General features: G+C 45.7%; 1 protein-coding gene across 1 annotated transcript; it reads right to left on the reverse strand.

Moving 5' to 3' along the window:
* Positions 1 to 9,697: 9,697 nt before the first annotated feature.
* On the reverse strand, positions 9,698 to 17,388 carry LOC307218011 (uncharacterized protein C20orf202). Its single transcript, XM_079980164.1, has 2 exons — positions 17,054 to 17,388; positions 9,698 to 10,543 (listed from the first exon to the last, which is right to left on the reverse strand). The coding sequence occupies exons 1-2, from the start codon at positions 17,135 to 17,137 to the stop codon at positions 10,322 to 10,324; spliced, it is 306 nt and encodes a 101-aa protein (XP_079836290.1). The 5' UTR covers positions 17,138 to 17,388; the 3' UTR covers positions 9,698 to 10,321.
* Between the last annotated feature and the right edge of the window lie 651 nt (positions 17,389 to 18,039).

An 18,039-nucleotide genomic window follows, 5' to 3' on the forward strand; every position in this document is an offset into this window, starting at 1 on the left:
TTTAACGTCTGGATAAGATACAAGGACTGGCTCAAAAATAAAACCCCAAGGTGGTTGTCACCAATGGAAGCGAAGACTCAGAAAAAGCTCAATATGGAGGCCAAATGGCCGAAATATTGGGAAATTCTGGAACAAGAGGGAGATAGATTAAAACTACAGAGTTTTGAAAAACTAAAAAATAGAGTGCGGGATTGGGTCCATTATTATCAAATAATGGAGGCATATAATCTGGACAAACAAAACTGGCTTCCAGGTGGAAAAATAAAAATTGGAAATAGAGCTGTTAGATCCCAAAAGTAAGAACTTGTCAAGAATGTATAACTTGCTGTTGAAATGGAACACTCAGGATGAAATGGTGAAATCAGCTATGACTAAATGGGCACAAGATGTTGGACATAATATTATGATGGCTGACTGGGAACAGTTATGGACCACAGGTATGAAATTTACGGCATGTAATGCCTTAAGAGAGAATATAATGAAAATGATTTACAGGTGGTACATGACACCAGTCAAGCTTGCAAAAATTTACCATTTGCCCAATAATAAATGTTGGAAATGTAAAGAGACTGAAGGCACATTCTTTCACCTTTGGTGGACATGCCCAAGGATTAAGATTTTCTGGGAAATGATCTACAATGAAATGAAAATGCCTTTCTCCTGGGCATGGTTGGCCAATTGGTGCCAAAGAAGGATAGAACTTTCTTTATGTATGCTACAATAGTAGCAAGAATACTTATTGCAAAGTACTGGAAGACACAAGATGTACCCACCCGGGAAGAATGGCAGATGAAGGTGATGGACTATATGGAACTGGCAGAAATGACTGGCAGAATCCGAGACCAGGGAGAAGAGTCGGTGGAAGAAGATTGGAAGAAAAAATTATTTATAGAAATATTGTAAAATTAAGGAATGTTAGAAGGAGGCTGGAATGAAGTTATGTGGCTTTAGCGGAAATATTATAAAGGATTAAGTAAAAATAGATTGTTAATGGATGAAAGGAGGAAAGGTAAAGTTACATTATATTAAGATAAATTATAGGATAAAAATTGGGAAAGATGGAAAGGATTTGCTGAAATAGCTAATCGAACTAGAATACAAAAAAAAGGGAGGTGCGAGGAGGTCAAGGAAACAAGTAAATGAAAGATAAGTTATGGGAAGGTTGTGTTTTTTAATTGTCTCTATTTTTCTGTTTTTCTGTTTTTTATAATATTTTTTTATAATATTTTTTTTTCTATTCTCTTATTTCTTTATTGTGATGTGTTAAGTTTTTGTTTAACTTGGAACTATCTCTTTCTCCTTTTGTAACATTTAAAACTTTAATAAATATTATTTTTTAAAAAATATTACAATATAAAAACACAAAAATACATCACATAGCAATGACAAAAGCAGTACACCCCCATAGATCACCCAAAAAGTTGTTTTTGCAGGGAGATCACAGGTAAAAATCCCCCCCCCCAAAGAGGACATTACGATGAGCAGCTTTTGCTGGGGGAGGGGCAGAACCTCAGTTAATTGAGTATTTTTTATGTCAATTCCTTTTGAGGATTTGGGGGCAGCTGCCCCCCCTCTAGGCTACACCCATGGTACCCCCCACAAAGTTTAAATGATGATGATTATGATTATTAATAATAATTTTATTATTTATACCCCGCCCATCTGGCTGGGTTTCCCCAGCCACTCTGGGCGGCTTACAGCACGTAAAACATTAAAAATTTCCCAATAATTCACCAAAGGTCTGAGAGAAGAGGAATGGTTTTTACCTGGTGTCTTAAAGATAACTAACAGGCACCCAACAAACTTGCCTGAGGAAAGCATTCCAGAAGCGAGGGGTCACCACAGAAAAGGCCCATTCTGCAAAAGTTTTATTTGGACTGCTTCCTTGTGTATTTTAAGGTGGGTGTTAATATTTCATTATTTTCGTAACTTAAAAAAAATATTTTGCCGGACTAAATTAACTACTAAATGAACTACCTTGTTCAGCTTGTGACATGTGCATATAACTGTTAAGCAGTTTTCCTAACTCTTCATTGTCTGATGAGTTAGCTGTAAAGGTAAAGGTAAAGGTACCCCTGCCCGTACGGGCCAGTCTTGACAGACTCTGGGGTTGTGCGCCCATCTCACTCAAGAGGCCAGGGGCCAGCGCTGTCCGGAGACACTTCCGGGTCACGTGGCCAGCGTGACATCGCTGCTCTGGCGAGCCAGAGCCGCACACGGAAACGCCGTTTACCTTCCCGCTGGTAAGCGGTCCCTATTTATCTACTTGCACCCGGAGGTGCTTTCGAACTGCTAGGTTGGCAGGCGCTGGGACCGAGCAGCGGGAGCGCACCCCGCCGCAGGGATTCGAACCGCCGACCTTTCGATCGGCAAGCCCTAGGCGCTGAGGCCTTTACCCACAGCGCCACCCGCGTCCCTTGAGTTAGCTGTAGGCTGACCTAATTAGAATTGGCACTTCTGAGTCCAGACAGGGCTCAACTGCGACACCCATATAGTCTTTATAGAACTGTGCTCTATAAATTTGATCCTCAGTCCCCTACCCAGGACACTGCAAAAGTGAACTAATCACATCTGGACAGAAGACTGGAAGAAATTTAAAGATTACTTACAGAAACACTGTAAAATTATTGAATGTTAATGATGTTGGAATGAAACGAAATGGTTTTAGCAATAAGGCAAAATAGGAATATGTAAAATTGGTTTGATGTTAGATGAAAATTTGAAGTTATAATATGTGAAGATAAAGAACTAAGAGTAAACAAAGAGGGTATGGATTTGCTGAACCAACTATTAACTGGAATACAAAAAAGGGAGGTGTGAGGAAGTCATGAAAATAAGTAAATGAGTGGTAAGACAACAGAAAGAGGGATCTATCTTTAACTGTTTTTATTCCTTTTGCTTTTTTTCTTTTCTGGTGTTTGTATTTTTTGTATTTTTACTATTTTTGTAACTTTTCTGGTTGAAAAGCTAATAAATATTATTTTAAAAAAATAATAATAATCACATCTGGACAGCAGGTGGTGCTGTATTTTCAGGGAAAGCAAAGTTGTAGCATAGAAGAGCTATATACCATATTAGCAGGATGTAAACAGAAGATTATCTCAGTCATTTCCACACTGTGTGTCTGGATACACTAGTATAATCCTAATGCACCGTGAGGGATAACTTTAAAATAAAATCTCCTATGAGCCTCATGTGCCCGTTGCATCTCTGCACAAAATGCACAATTCACCACCCAGGTCTTGCCTCCTAATCCAGGCTTCCTCAACCTCGGCCCTCCAGATGTTTTTGGCCTATAACTCCCATGATCCCTAGCTAGCAGGACCAGTGGTCAAGGATGATGGGAACTGAAATACACCCGGAGTCAAGTGTGGATTTTGTTCAGCTCATAGTAGTGAGGAGGAATGACAGTTCCCCCGAAATGTCTGCTTTATATCCGTATTTTTTGCTCTAGAAGACTCACTTTTTCCCTCCTAAAAAGTAAGGGGAAATGTGTGTGCGCCTTATGGAGCGAATGCAGGCTGCGCAACTATCCCAGAAGCCAGAACAGCAAGAGGGATTGCTGCTTTCACTGTGCAGTGATCCCTCTTGCTGTTCTGGCTTCTGAGATTCAGAATATTTTTTTTCTTGTTTTCCTCCTCCAAAAACTAGGTGCGTCTTGTGGTCTGGTGCGTCTTATAGAGCGAAAAATACGGTACATTATTTACAGAATGGGCCCCACATGACTGGCTAATTCCAGGATTCTCCTGTAGGCCAATCAGGTTGCAGATCCACTTCCACCTGGAGTTGGATTGGGTGGCTCCTGCGAACCAATTAGACTGCTGCATTCTGGATCCTATTGTTCTAGGACCAATCAGACTGCTGCAATTTGGATCCTATTCAACTCAACAGGAATTGTAGTCTCAAAACATCTGGAGGACCGAGGTTGAGGAAGCCTGTCCTAATCAGTCTCTACTGGGGGAAGTTAATTCTGCTGTATCTCTGAATTAGTTACAGCAAAGAAGTTAAGAAGAGGATCCCAAACAGATTTAAATGGCATGTGGAGGTTGGAGATGGGAGGAAACTCATGTCGTGCAAGGCAAAGTTGTTCTGCTTTCCCAAAGCACTCTTTTAAATACAACCCAGAGTTTGTTGGCTTGCTTTTGTTGCGCTATTGTGTTGAGAGAGTGCATGGCAGGGGGTTGGACTAGATGAACCCTAGGATCCCTCGCAGCTCTACAGTTCTGTGTTTCTATTCCAGATGGCAATTCAGTGGTGCCTCGCAAGACGAAATTAATCCGTTCCGTATCGACTATATGGGACTGGCAGAAATGACCGGCAGAATCCGAGACCAGGGAAAAGAGGCGGTGGAAGAAGACTGGAAGAAGTTTAAAGATTATTTGCAGAAATATTGTAAAATTAAGGAATGTTGAAATGATGTTGGACAGAAATTAAGTGGTTACCAGCTGTAATGCAAAGGATGAGCAATAAGTTAAATAAGTAATAATAAGTTATAATAAGGATTTGCTGAGTTAAGAATTTGAACTGGAATACAAAAAGGGGAGGTGAGAGGAGGTCTGGGAATTAAGGTAATGGAATAAGTAATGGAAATCATTTGTTTTGTTTTTTCTTTTTTCTTAATTGTGTATTTTTGTAATCTTTTGTGTATTGGTTTTTTGTATTAAATTGGAAATTCTAATAAATATCTTTTTTTAAAAAAAGAAATTAATCCGTTCCGTGAGGCTCTTCGTATAGCGGTTTTTTCGTCTTGCGAAGCAAGACCATTGACATTTTAGCGGATTAGCGCTATTAGCGTTTTAGCGGCTTTTAGCGGATCAGCTGTTAAGCGGCTTATCAGCGGATCAGCTGATAAGCGGCTTAGGGCTTAGGAAAAGGGGGGAAAACCGCAGGAACTCGCAAGACATTTCGTCTTGCGAAGCAAGCCCATAGGGAAATTCGTTTTGCGAAGCGCCTCCAAAACGGAAAACCCTTTCGTCTAGCGGGTTTTCCGTCTTGCGAGGCGTTCGTCTTGCGGGGCACCACTGTAATGTGGTAACATTGGGGAAGCCTCATAGAACACTCAGCAGAGCAGAATAATGTGCAGACAGATCAACATAAATCCAGCACTAATGTGCTGCCAGCGTGGTGTAGTGGTTAAGAGCGGTCGGTAGTCTCGTAATCTGGGGAACTGGGTTCGCTTCCCTGTTCCTCCACATGCAGCTGCTGGGTGACCTTGGGCTAGTCACACTTCTCTGAAGTCTCTCAGCCCCACTCACCTCACAGAGTGTTTGTTGTGGGAGAGGAAGGGAAAAGGAGAATGTTAGCTGCTTTGAGACTCCTTAAAGGAAGTGAAAGGCGGGATATCAAATCCAAACTCTTCTTCTTCTTCTTCTTCTCATTACTGTGTCAATGGCATATTGCGAAATATAACTGCAGAAAGCGCCACCTGTCTTCAGGGACCGTACGTGGCATCTTAAAGACCCCAGCTAAATGATGACTTGCCATTGCCTCTGTAATTTCAGGTTTTAGAGCAGCTGGAAGACACTGCTGCCTAGCAACAAGGGAAATCCTGGTGTGCTCAGGTGGGCTGAAAACAGCACCCTGGTTGCCTGTAAAACCCCTCAGAACCATGTGCTTTATGTGCTTTGCTGAGGAGAGTTTGCGCTCTCTCTCTCCCCCCCCCCCGCGCCCCGATCTTGGCAAGCTTCCAAAATAACACCAGCCTGTTTATTTACTCCCAGAGCTTGCAATATGAGCAGATTCCCAGAGGAGGGGTTGGAAAGCTTCTAGAGGCGGCTGCCTGTTTGTGAAGAGAGGGCAGTCAGCAAGCAATAAAACTATCGTTGAGGGGTTTATAAAACAGGCCTTTGCCTGGGCTGCTCTCCAGCAAATTAGAATGGGGGGAGAGAGAGAGAGAAGTGTAGTGTTGTGGTTAGAGAGAGGTTCTCAAAGGGTGTGATGCTCCACACTAGTGTGGCAAGAGAGGATGGCAAGCATGGCAGGAAGATTCAAAGACCATCAAGGAAACATCTAAACATTTCAGTGTAGTATAGCATAGTATCAAAATATCCATATTTTGCAAATTAAAAAAATACCTTTGCAAAATGATACTGAGGACCATTCTAGTTGTGATCCAAAATTGCTGTTCAAATAGAGTACTGGAGAGGAGGAGGAGGAGGAGGAGGAGGAGGAGGAGGAGGAGAAGAAGAAGAAGAAAAGGAGGAGGAGGAGGAGGACTAAATGACTAAACAACAACAAAAGCTGTCCAGAGTGGCTGGGGAAACCCAGCTAGGTGGGTGGGATATTACTATTACTGTTATTTTATTTACACCCTGCCCACCTGGCTGGGTTTCCCAAGCCACTCTGGACAGCTTTTGTTGTTGTTTAGTCATTTAGTTGTGTCCGACTCTTTGTGACCCCATGGACCAGATCACGCCAGGCACTCCTGTCTTCCACTGCCTCCTGCAGTTTGGTCAAACACATGCTGGTAGCTTCGAGAACACTATCCAACCATCTCATTCTCTGTCGTCCCCTTCTCCTTGTGCCCTCCATCTTTCCCAACATCAGGGTCTTTTCCAGGGAGTCTTCTCTTCTCATGAGGTGGCCAAAGTCTTGGAGCCTCAGCTTCAGGATCTGACCTTCCAGTGAGCACTCAGGGCTGATTTCCTTCAGAATGGAGAGGTTTGATCTTCTTGCAGTCCGTGGGACTCTCAAGAGTCTCCTCCAGCACCAGAATTCAAAAGCATCAATTCTTTGGCGTTCAGGACATATAAAACATAGTAAAACACCAAACATTAAAAACTTCCAGGTACAGGGCTGCCTTCAGATGTCTTCTAAAAGTTGTATAGCTCTTCTATAGTTCTCTGTGTCATATTGTTGGTAACAAGAATTTTCAACTGACAAATATGGACCATTCTTTTGGTTACTGGTGAGATAAAGGAATAGCGACAGCGGCGGGGCCCTGGCCCCTGGCACACATTTTAAAGCGGGTAAAAGCAGGCGCCCCCACGACAGGCACAGAGCCCTGGCAGCTGAGGGAGGCGCAGCAGCGGGTGGGTTAGTATAGTGAGCAGGTGGATGGATGGAGGCAGCTGGTGAGGAGCCAGTTGGAGGTGGGCTCCATTCGCCCTCTGTGCAGGTTTCCTGCACGGCCCCCACCCCAGATGCCCAGTCCACCAGGGGGGTGCAACATTTGCCCTGCGCCGGGAACCAGCAACCCATGCTATGCCCCTGTTGGTGAGTGATGCTCAGTAGTAGTGGTGGACGTTTGTGACAGCCAGCCCCAAGAGATGTGTGGAAGCTGTTGGGGTGCAGCAGACGAGCAGGGCATTTGCCCCCCACTCCCAGTGTTGCTGAACTACAACTCCCATCATCCCTGGTCATTGGCCATGCTTGCTGTGGCTGATGGAAGTTGGGGGTTCAGCAATATCAGTATGTTTCCTTCTATAAACATTTCTGCTGTTATGGTTGTGGATTTAGAAGTCAAAAATGGGATCTGCAACAAAATGTTTCAGGGTGGAGTGATTCTGTCCCATCCTTCTGATACCCAGTTTTATGTGTGTATTCCCTACCACCACCACAACAGATAGGGTTCCTCCAGATGTCCCTTTTATTGTGCATTTGTCTCCTGATGGGATTAGGGCAGTTATACACAACCCTGCTTTCAACACTGTTTAGACTCAGAAAGTTTCGGCACAGACAAGCTGCTGTGTTTCCAGTTGATGCATGCCCTGTAACATCCCGCTGAAATCCTGTAACTTTCTGTTCTTCAAATGTTCCAGGTTGACTTATTTTTGTCTTGCTTTCATTGTGCTGTAGTGCAGGGGTGCCCCTCCAGAGAGCAAAAATGCAGCAACATTGGAGAGGCATAGCAGAACAACTAATAGAGCAGAATGATCTGTGGATGTTGTTGTTGTTGAGTCGTTTAGTCGTGTCCGACTCTTCGTGACCCCCTGGACCAGAGCACGCCAGCCCTCCTGTCTTCCACTGCCTCCCGCAGTTTGGTCAAACTCATGCTGGTAGCTTCGAGAACACTGTCCAACCATCTCGTCCTCTGTCTTCCCCTTCTCCTTGTGCCCTCCATCTTCCCCAACATCAGGGTCTTTTCCAGGGAGTCTTCTCTTCTCACGAGGTGGCCAAAGTATTGGAGTCTCAGCTTCAGGATCTGTCCTTCCAGTGAGCACTCAGGGCTGAGTTCCTTCAGAATGGAGAGGTTTGATCTTCTTGCAGTCCATGGGACTCTCCAGAGTCTCCTCCAGCACCATAATTCAAAAGCATCCATTCTTCGGCGATCAGCCTTCTTTATGGTCAGCTCTCACTTCCATACATCCCTAGATCTGTGCATATCCTAGTCTAAATCTATCTACCAGTAATACACTATTATGGTGCAGATGGGGCTCATCAACCTGGCATGGCAGCCCATATAGGAGAAGGAAAACTCTGATCCTAAATCTCTGCTGCCTTGCAGGACATCTTTGGGAGAATAAAAGGCTAAGGAGTAAACCCTACAGAAATACAGAATGGAGTCCCTAAGGCAGTTGGAGGGTGCCTTGTGTGCCTCTTTCGAGCAACTCCTGCAGCCAGGCTGGTGCCAAACCTATTGCGCTGCTTTCCTTTGGACCACATCAGCGAGGCCAATAAATACTTTGGGTTCTCTGCCTTGCAGCTAAGTATAGTATTCACTCATTAAGATCCAACCTGAGAAACTATTCAGAATGTATAAAGGTGTTTCAAATGTTTGCTGGAAATGCCAAGAACACGAAGGGAAACAGTGGTACCTCGGGTTAAGTACTTAATTCGTTCCGGAGGTCTGTTCCTAACCTGAAACTGTTCTTAACCTGAAGCACCACTTTAGCTAATGGGACCTCCCGCTGCCGCCGTGCGATTTCTGTTCTCCTCCTGAAGCAAAGTTCTTAACCCGAGGGACTATTTCTGGGTTAGCGGACTCTGTAACCTGAAGCGTATGTAACCTGAAGCGTATGTAACCTGAGGTACCACTGTATTTTATAATGCTTGGCAGACATGTGAAAAGGCTAAAAAATATTGGATGCATGTACATACATTGATACAGCAAATTTTAAAAGTTAATATTCAATTGAAGCCAGAACTCTTTCTTTCAGGGTTAATGGATACACAACTGGAAAAGGATGATGGGAGATTACTCCAATTTATGATGGCAGCGGTGAGATTGCTATATGCACAAAGTTGGAAAGCCTAGAGGAATGGCTAATGGCAAAGTTAACTTGTTTAATTAGAGAACAACCATTACTGACATTTATTAATTTATTAATGAACTTGTAATTTATGATTAATTTATTAATGAACTTGTAATTTATTAATGAACTTGTAATATCTGGATTTGAAGATTGAAAAAAAAACTGGTTTACAGAGGCTATGAATTACGGTATATATTTTTTTAAAAATGTAACTGTAGGGACCCAGTAATTTTTGGCACTATATAACTATCAATGTTGGTGCCATTGCTGGTGGGGCTGAGGTTGAAACAGTTTAGGATTTCCTCCATCTGCCTGCAATGGCATCATCTCCCACCTCCTGCCACCCTGCAAAAAAAATGCAAAGATGAATCATTTGAAAAGCCAAGTCATGACTGCAGAATCATGACATAATGCAAGCACACATATCTTAATTATGCAAACACTTGATTTGAACAGTAATATATTCTGCTTCCCGGTCACAGAATTATATTTTGATTTTCCCCCTCTTTCATATTTAAGAGTTGAGCTGGCACACACAAGCTGCAGTTTATTCTGTTTCCCCGATGTTTCCTTAACTGCGGTTAATTTCTGCAATATATTTGAGCTTTCACACAACATAGAAGCCACATTTGGTAAAACAAACAGCATGTAGTACATGTTTAGTGTTCATTTCCATGTTATTTGATTGCAGGAAAAAAGTCAATTTGCAGCATCCTTCGCCCAGTAAATGTCAGGAGTAAAGTGATGAAATTTGGGGCAGTATTCCAGCATATACGTAGTTCTTTCCTGCTGTTTTCATAGAGGAACAGAAGAATGCAAGTGCAGAAAGTGTGGGAGGGTAACAAAGTTCCCCAGTAATGTTCCTTGTTGTTCCACTGGTGTGAATGAAATTTAGTGCGAGATGCTGGTACTATATCGGTCAAGAAGCCACCATTTCATAATGCCACCAGGTGTTGCAGGAACATCAGAAAACAGGACATAAGCTCTAGCATTATGATCAGGAAAACTAACACAATGTTCTCCACCTCTGAATGCACCAAGACAGTCCGGAAACTTTTCACTGGAATGCCAAAGAAGCTGTTTGCACTGACCAATGACCACCTGCCCTTGCATCCACCCTTGATTTGTCATGGGAGGGAGTTTCTCCTGTTCACTCTGAGTCTGAGGGACCTTCTTGACAGGACTGGGGCTCCCATGTCCTCCGAACTCGAGCGGGCTCTGGCCCCAAACACATCCCTGTTTGGATCGGAGCTCTCCCAGTCTGCACACTCTGCTTTCAGCTCCCGTAAGGTGCTGTGCAGCTGCAACAACTTCTCCAGCAGCTCTTGGTCCTGGAGTTGCATTTCTAACTAGAAGAGGAAACAAGCAAGAAAGGGAGAACTATTTGAGTGACTCTGTAGCATGGTAGCTTCGACAAATGTTTGGCGGGAGGTCTCCCAGTCACATCTTACCTGCAGCTCTTTGCATGTGTACTTGGGAGTAAGCCCTGTGGAACATTGCAGGGTTTCCTTCTGAGTAAACAGGCAAAATAGGGGGACGCAGGTGGCGCTGTGGGTTAAAGCCTCAGCGCCTAGGACTTGCCGATCGAAAGGTCGGCGGTTCGAATCCCTGCGGCGGGGTGCACTCCTGCTGCTCGGTCCCAGCGCCTGCCAACCTAGCAGTTCGAAAGTACCTCCGGGTGCAAGTAGATAAATAGGGACCGCTTACCAGCGGGAAGGTAAACGGCGTTTCCGTGTGCGGCTCTGGCTCTGGCTCTGGCTCTGGCCAGAGCAGCGATGTCACGCTGGCCACGTGACCCGGAAGTGTCTCCGGACAGCGCTGGCCCCTGGCCTCTTAAGTGAGATGGGCGCACAACCCCAGAGTCTGTCAAGACTGGCCCGTACGGGCAGGGGTACCTTTACCTTTTAAACAGGCAAAGGATTAGGCCACACATGGTCAAAGTGAAACCACATTCTCAATCCTGCACCTAAAATGTGAAGATCGTAAGAGTGGTCTACACTACAGAGTTACTGGGAAGCCTTATGTGGGAATGCTTAATGTTCTCTTGGGTCTCAGGAACAAACTTGGCACAATGTTAAATGCATCTTTGCATTTAACTGGACTAGTTTCAACAGGCGAGTCTTTAGCATATGTGCCGCCGGGGTGCAAAGATCCACCCAGCGCCCCCAAATTTAGTTTAGCCCCAGCGCCGTTGAGAATGACAAGCGCCGCTGTTGTGAATGACAAGCGCCACCGCTTGTCTTAGCATGTCTTTGCTAAATGAGCGCACAAAGTCAAAAGTCCTTTAGTGAAACAGTAGGTATACATTTTGGTAATACCTGGGTATATATTTTGCTTTTCTAGCTCGATCAAAATTATTTATTATTTCATAACAGGTAGATAGTTAAGAGCTTAGGCGGTTTCAGTGGTGGGCACCTGGTGCCCCCCAGAATTTGGCACCTGGGTGCCCCATATCCCTTGCATCCCTGGGTAAAGACGGCCCTGAGTTTCAAAAATGCAAATAGCATCAGAGGGTGAAGTAAGTTTTTATCAGCATCACAGCAGGCATGGAAGGGAGGATTCAACCCTTCCCTGCTGCAGCTCTGAGGAAACTTTTCCCTGTGATGCTCATTTTGCATTGGGAGGAAATTCCCTGTGATCTGTGCTCCCCAACCCAGAGCTAAGGCAATTTGCATTAAAATAATAATCCTGCGTGTTAAATGCAAAGATACCTGTTACGTCACATTGGAACGAATTTGACTCTCTGGTTAATGAGTTTCTTGGCCTGCCAGTGTTAAAAGCATCCTAGCTGATGACACTGGAGGATTTAGGCATGGGATTGATGGCCATATTTGCAGTACAGCAGGTGACTTCCTTTCCGATATACCTTAGAGCAGTACTGCTGGGTGTGCTAAGGTAAAGTGGAGAGGCAGTGTGGTGTAGTAGTTAGAGTGCCAGGGTTCAAATTGCCACTCAGCCAGGAAGTTCTCTGGGTGAGCTTGGACCAGCCATTGCCTCAGCCTAACCTACCTCAAAGGGTGGTTGTAAGAATAAAAAATGGGAGAGGAGAACCATGTTTGCATGCCGCCTGAACTCCTTAGAGGAAAGGTGGAATATCAATTAAATCAAATCACTAATAAACTGGAGTTAGGAAAGCGCTTGAGGGCTAAGTATCTTTTCCAGTATCTTATGATCCTGCCTGCACTCTGCATCTTATCTCCTTTGGAGATTAGGAAGGTTCGAACGTTTGCCAGACATTCTTCGCCACTGCAAACCCTCCAATGTTTCTCCGATGAAAATAGGGACGTCCCATTCCATAATGATAATTTTACTATTTATACCCCACACATCTTACCGGGTTGCCCCAGCCACTCTGGGTAGCTTCCAACATATAGAAAAACATAACAAAACATTAAACATTTTTTTAAAAACCCCTTCCCTATACAGGGTTGCCTTCAGACAGGGGGTCGGATAACTCCATACCCTCCAACATTTCTCCAATGAAAATAGGGACATCCTAAGGATAAAATAATAATAATAATAATAATAATAATAATAATAATAATAATAATAATAATTTATTTATATCCCACCCTCCCCAGTTGAAGCCGGGCTCAGAGCAGTAAACAACAATAAAAGTAACACAGCATTCTAAAATCAATTCATTTTAAAATCCATTCAAAATTAAATTAATGGCAACCATTGGGCTAGAGTTCTGTGAGGATTACCAAAGGAGGGGTTCAGACTGTGCCCTGGCCAAAGGTCTGGTGGAACAGCTCCGTCTTGCAGTCCCTGCGGAAAAATGTCAAGTCCCGCAGTGCCCTAGTCTCTTGGGACAGAGCGTTCCACCAGATCGTGGCCACGGCTGAAAAAGCCCTAGCTCTGGTCAAGGCCAGCCTAACCTCCCTGTGGCCCAGGACCTCCAAGATGTTTTTGTTTGAAGACCATAAGGTCCTCCATGGGACATACCAGGAGAGGCAGTCCCGTAGGTACGAGGGTCCTAGGCTGTATAGGGCTTTAAAGGTTACAACCAGCACCTTGAACCTGATCCTGTACCCCACCGGTAGCCAGTGCAGTTGGTATGAATGTGATCCCGCAGTGAGGACCCCGTAAGGAGTCTCGCCGCAGCATTCTGCACCCGCTGGAGTTTCTGGGTCAGTCTCAAGGCCAGCCCCACGTGGAGTGGGGACATTCTGGGATCAAATCTGAAACAGGGACGGCTTCTCTATATTAGGGATGTCCCTGGAAAATAGGGACATTTGGAGGGTCTGCCATTGTGTCGGCTCTGGAATTCTCTCCCTCCCCTGAGAGGTCAGCTTCACCCCTTCTTCCTAGTTTCTCAGTGATTTTGTTTTGTTTTGTTTTGTTTTGGAGGTTCTTGGGAGATTAGTTTGCTACTGCCTGAGTATTATTTGTGAACTGTGATATTGTTATAAGCAACTATGGATGCTCATTGTGAGCAGAATAGCAAGGCGAAGATACGTTGAAACAAACAAGATTTCAGAGAAAATCAGAAAAGGTTCCATCCCAAATGGCAATGCTGCCTCCCCCCAAACCCCACAACAATTTTGGCAGCAGCTGAAATGACAAATGTCTCCCTTATTCAAAGAAATAATAATAATAAATTTTATTTATATCCCGCCCTCCCCAGCTGAAGCTGGGCTCAGGGCGGCTAACAACAATCAAAATAATCCAACGATTCTAAAAACATTACATTATAAAAATTAATTAAAATCAAATTGATGGCAACCAATAAACAAAATTCTGTGCAGATTGCCAGAGGAGGGGGGGTCAGGCAATATTGCTCTCTCTAAAGGGGCACATACTGGATATAATTTGAGGGCTGTGTTAAGATTGATAATGTGCTTTCAAGGCCCTGGAAATGTGACGTAACCTTAAAGCAGAGTGTCATTGAGCATGCGCAAAGTGACTTTCCCTCCCTGCTGAGTGATGTCAGCATTGGCCAAATCATCGGAGACATGGCTCCCTGTCATGCCCAAGTGCTGACACTTCCCATTTCAGAAACAAATCAGCCCCGTGCCAACGAGTTTACAGCAGAAACACTCTGATATTCACCTCCTCCCACCATCCGGCTCATCATCCTATCTCGACCTTTGAGTAACCTTGATCAGCGTTAGTCTCTGGGTGTTCGGTCTGCTGTGCAAAGCTATGAATACTAAGGAGGAAGGAGTGAAACTTTACCCTTTCCATCTCGGCTGAGCAAGAGAGAGAAACTCAGTCTGTCTGCTGCCTGGGAAACAAGCACTCTGGGTGCACTTGCCCTCATGGTGTAAGTCACATTTTTTTGCCAGCTTCCAGAATTTGTGATTTTTCTGGCTATTTCCTCTTCCCCCTTCCCAATTCCTCCTCTCTTTCTCTTTCCATTTATAAGACGTTCATTTTTGTTTCATGCCTCTTTCTTCCAAGTTAAGTGCCAAAACCCCTGGCGAGGAAAAGTCTTCACCTGTTGCCTAAAAATAATGGTGGCTCCAGGCATGCCTCCCTAGGGCAAGGGAAAAGATCCATTATTCAATTGCATCCCTCTAAGGGGCTACAGAGGGATGTGGGTGGTGCTGTGATCTAAACCACAGAGCCTAGGACTTACCAATCAGAAGGTTGGCGGTTCGAATCTCCACAACAGGATGAGCTCCCGTTGCTTTGTTCCTGCTCCTGCCAACCTAGCAGTTCGAAAGCACATCAAAGTGCAAGTAGATAAATAGGTACCGCTCCGGCGGGAAGGGAAACGGCGTTTCCGTGCGCTGCTCTGGTTTGCTTAGTCATGCTGGCCATATGATCCGGAAGCTGTACGCTGGCTCCCTCGGCCAATAAAGCAAGATGAGCGCTGCAACCCCAGAGTCATCTGCGATGGGACCTAACAGTTGGGTCCCTTTACCTTTTAAGGGCCTACAGAAAGAAGGTCACTCTCCCCTTCTGCGGTTTCCAGAAAATGGCATTTAGAGGCAGGCATCTTATGGCAGTAGGGATAGGTACTAGCCATCATGGCCAGTAGCCATTCACAGCTTGATCCTCAATGGGTTTTCAAATGCTCTTTTAAAAGCCACCCAAGTTGGTGGCACACTAGGGTGTTTTGTTTAAAAATCAAGGGAATTGTTTGCCTACCACCCACAGAGCGGCAGCGGCAGCATTTGACAGCGTGGCACGTCTGGGAAGCAGGAAAGCTGGTTGCAGCAGTGGTAAGCAAAGTGCCCACCTTTTGAAGACTGCCAGGCTTTCGGAGCAGGGAGTGCCAACTGCTCATCTTGGAAAATGGAAGAAAGGAAAATGGAAAGAACAAGTTCCAGCAGATCTCCCTGGGATGAATAAGCTGGTGTGTGAAGAACGCTGTCCCTGCTCACTTAAAATTCAGGAGTAGCCAGCTGGCTTTCATCCAGCTGCCCTAGAGGACAGGGCCTTCTTGGTGGCTGCTCCCAGGATTGGGAACTCCCTTCCTAGAGAAGTTTAAGCAAGAGCACTCTGTGATTCCCAGCAGAGTTAGAACATAGCCGTTGTGACTGGCATGTCACAAGAAGGTTTCGTTCCAAAATAAATTCCGTGCCAAAGCAGTCTGATTCTCTCTTTCTCTCTCTTGCCTGCAGTCCCCAATCAGCTTACTGAGAGGCCAGTAGGGTCAATTGCCATCTCAAGGACTAACCTGTCGTGTGGATCAAATGAGATCCTTATGTTGCACAAAGCATCTCGCAGAAAAGGTTGGAAGGCAAATGCAAGGAATCACTTAGGAGGGTACCTGTGGCTCTGCAAACAGTATAGAAAAGGAGGGTCAAACTTCTGTGCCACCTGGAGAAGCTCAAGAGCTGAAATAGAAGGTTTGCTCTGTGGATACCTGGCAGCTTCCTCACTGCACCCCACCCCTTTTCAACATTTGGACTACTGCAATGCGCTCTACGTGGGGCTACCTTTGAAGGTGACCCAGAAACTGCAATTAATCCAGAATGTGGCAGCTAGACTGGTGACTGGGAGTGACCGCCAAGACCACATAACACCAGTCTTGAAAGACCTACACTGGCTCCCAGTACGTTTCCGAGCACAATTCAAAGTGTTGGTGCTGACCTTTAAAGCCCTAAACGGCCTTGGTCCAGTATACCTGAAGGAGCGTCTCCACCCCCATCATTCTGCCCGGACACTGAGGTCCAGCGCTGAGGGCCTTCTGACGGTTCCCTCATTGCGAGAAGTGAGGTTACAGGGAACCAGACAGAGGGCCTTCTCGGTAGTGGCGCCCACCCTGTGGAACACCCTCCCTTCACATGTGAAGGAAATAAGCAGCTATCCTATCTTTAAAAGACATCTGAAGGCAGCCCTGTTCAGGGAAGTTTTTAATATTTAACACTGTATTGTTTTTAACACTTGATTGGGAGCCGCCCAGAGTGGCTGGGGAAGCCCAGCCAGATGGGCGGGGTATAAATAATAAATTGTTGTTGTTGTTGTTGTTGTTGTTGTTACAGTGGTGCCCCGCAAGACGAATGCCTCGCAAGACGAAAAACTCGCTAGACGAAAGAGTTTTCCGTTTTTGAGGTGCTTCGCAAGACGAATTTCCCTATGGGTTTGCTTCGCAAGACGAAAACGTCTTGCCGCTAAGCCGCTAAGCCGCTAAGCCGCTAATAGCCATGCTTCACAAGATGAAAAAATTTGCTAGACGAAAAAACTCGCAGAACGAATTAATTTCGTCTTGCGAGGCACCACTGTATTAGGTGACTGGCACAAATCCTGCGGGTGAAGCCTTTTGCATTCCAGCAGCTCTGAAAAGCTTCACCTGCCAAACTCCTGCCTGCTGGCCTGCTCTTCCAAGCGCCCAGGGAGCCTTACGTCTCTCCCCCTCTCTGCCTGGGGAGGAGCTGCACAAAGGGAGTTGGGCTTTACCTTACCAGTTCTCTCCTCAGCCACGCCAGCGCCTGTTCGATACGCAGCTTTCTCTCTTCTTCCAGCTGCATGCTGGAAATGTGGAGCATTCAGGCAGCGCCAGGCTCTGCCCGCTGAGGGGGCAGCATGGGGCTTCCGAATGCACAGGCCAGGAGCTCCAATCTCTCTTCCTCTCCCACTGCTTGCCGCCTCCTCTTCCAGCCAAACTGAAGGCGCCCCCCCCCAGCAAGCCTCTACGCAGTTGCAGTGGCACCGTGCAGCCAGCAGAACAGAAGCAACTGGTGACTCGGCTTGGAACATGTGTGCCTGGGTGAGAGAGTGGGTGTTTCTCTCCCCCCCCCCCAATTCCATCTTTCTGCAGCACACTCTGAGCAGAGCTGGTCAGGAGCCCCTCTATGCCATGCCAAGCAGCACCTGATATGTGTGTTTGTGTGTGTGTTAGAGAGAGAGGACAGGCAGGCAGACAGACAGACGGACGGACAGACAGGAGGGGGAGCCATCAAGTAAAAAATGGTTCCTTTCTTGGATCAGAGGAGGTGGAATCAAGAGTAGCTGAGCAAGGCAGAGACTGGCATTTTTGTCGGCTCTGCCAGGGGAACACAAGGCTCTGGCGGCTGCGAGGGGCAAACGGATCATGCCCAATTCTGTGGCAGCCTGTAAACCACATGTGTCCCAAGAGAACGTAAGCCGAGAATACAGTGGTACCTCGGGTGACATACACTTCAGGTTACAGACTCCGCTAACCCAGAAATAGTACCTTGGGTTAAGAACTTTGCTTCAGGATGAGAACAGAAATCGTGCTCTGGCAGCGCAGCGGCAGCGGGAGGCCCCATTAGCTAAAGTGGTGCTTCAGGTTAAGAACAGTTTCAGGTTAAGAACAGACCTCCAGAACGAATTAAGTTCTTAACCCGAGGTACCACTGTAGGTGGTTTAAGAATGGCTTGTCTGTTGATCAGGCCAATGGCACATCTAAACGGCCTCGGTCCAGTAT

Source organism: Podarcis cretensis (assembly GCF_951804945.1).
Source record: "Podarcis cretensis genome assembly, chromosome: 6".
Lineage (NCBI taxonomy): Eukaryota > Metazoa > Chordata > Lepidosauria > Squamata > Lacertidae > Podarcis > Podarcis cretensis.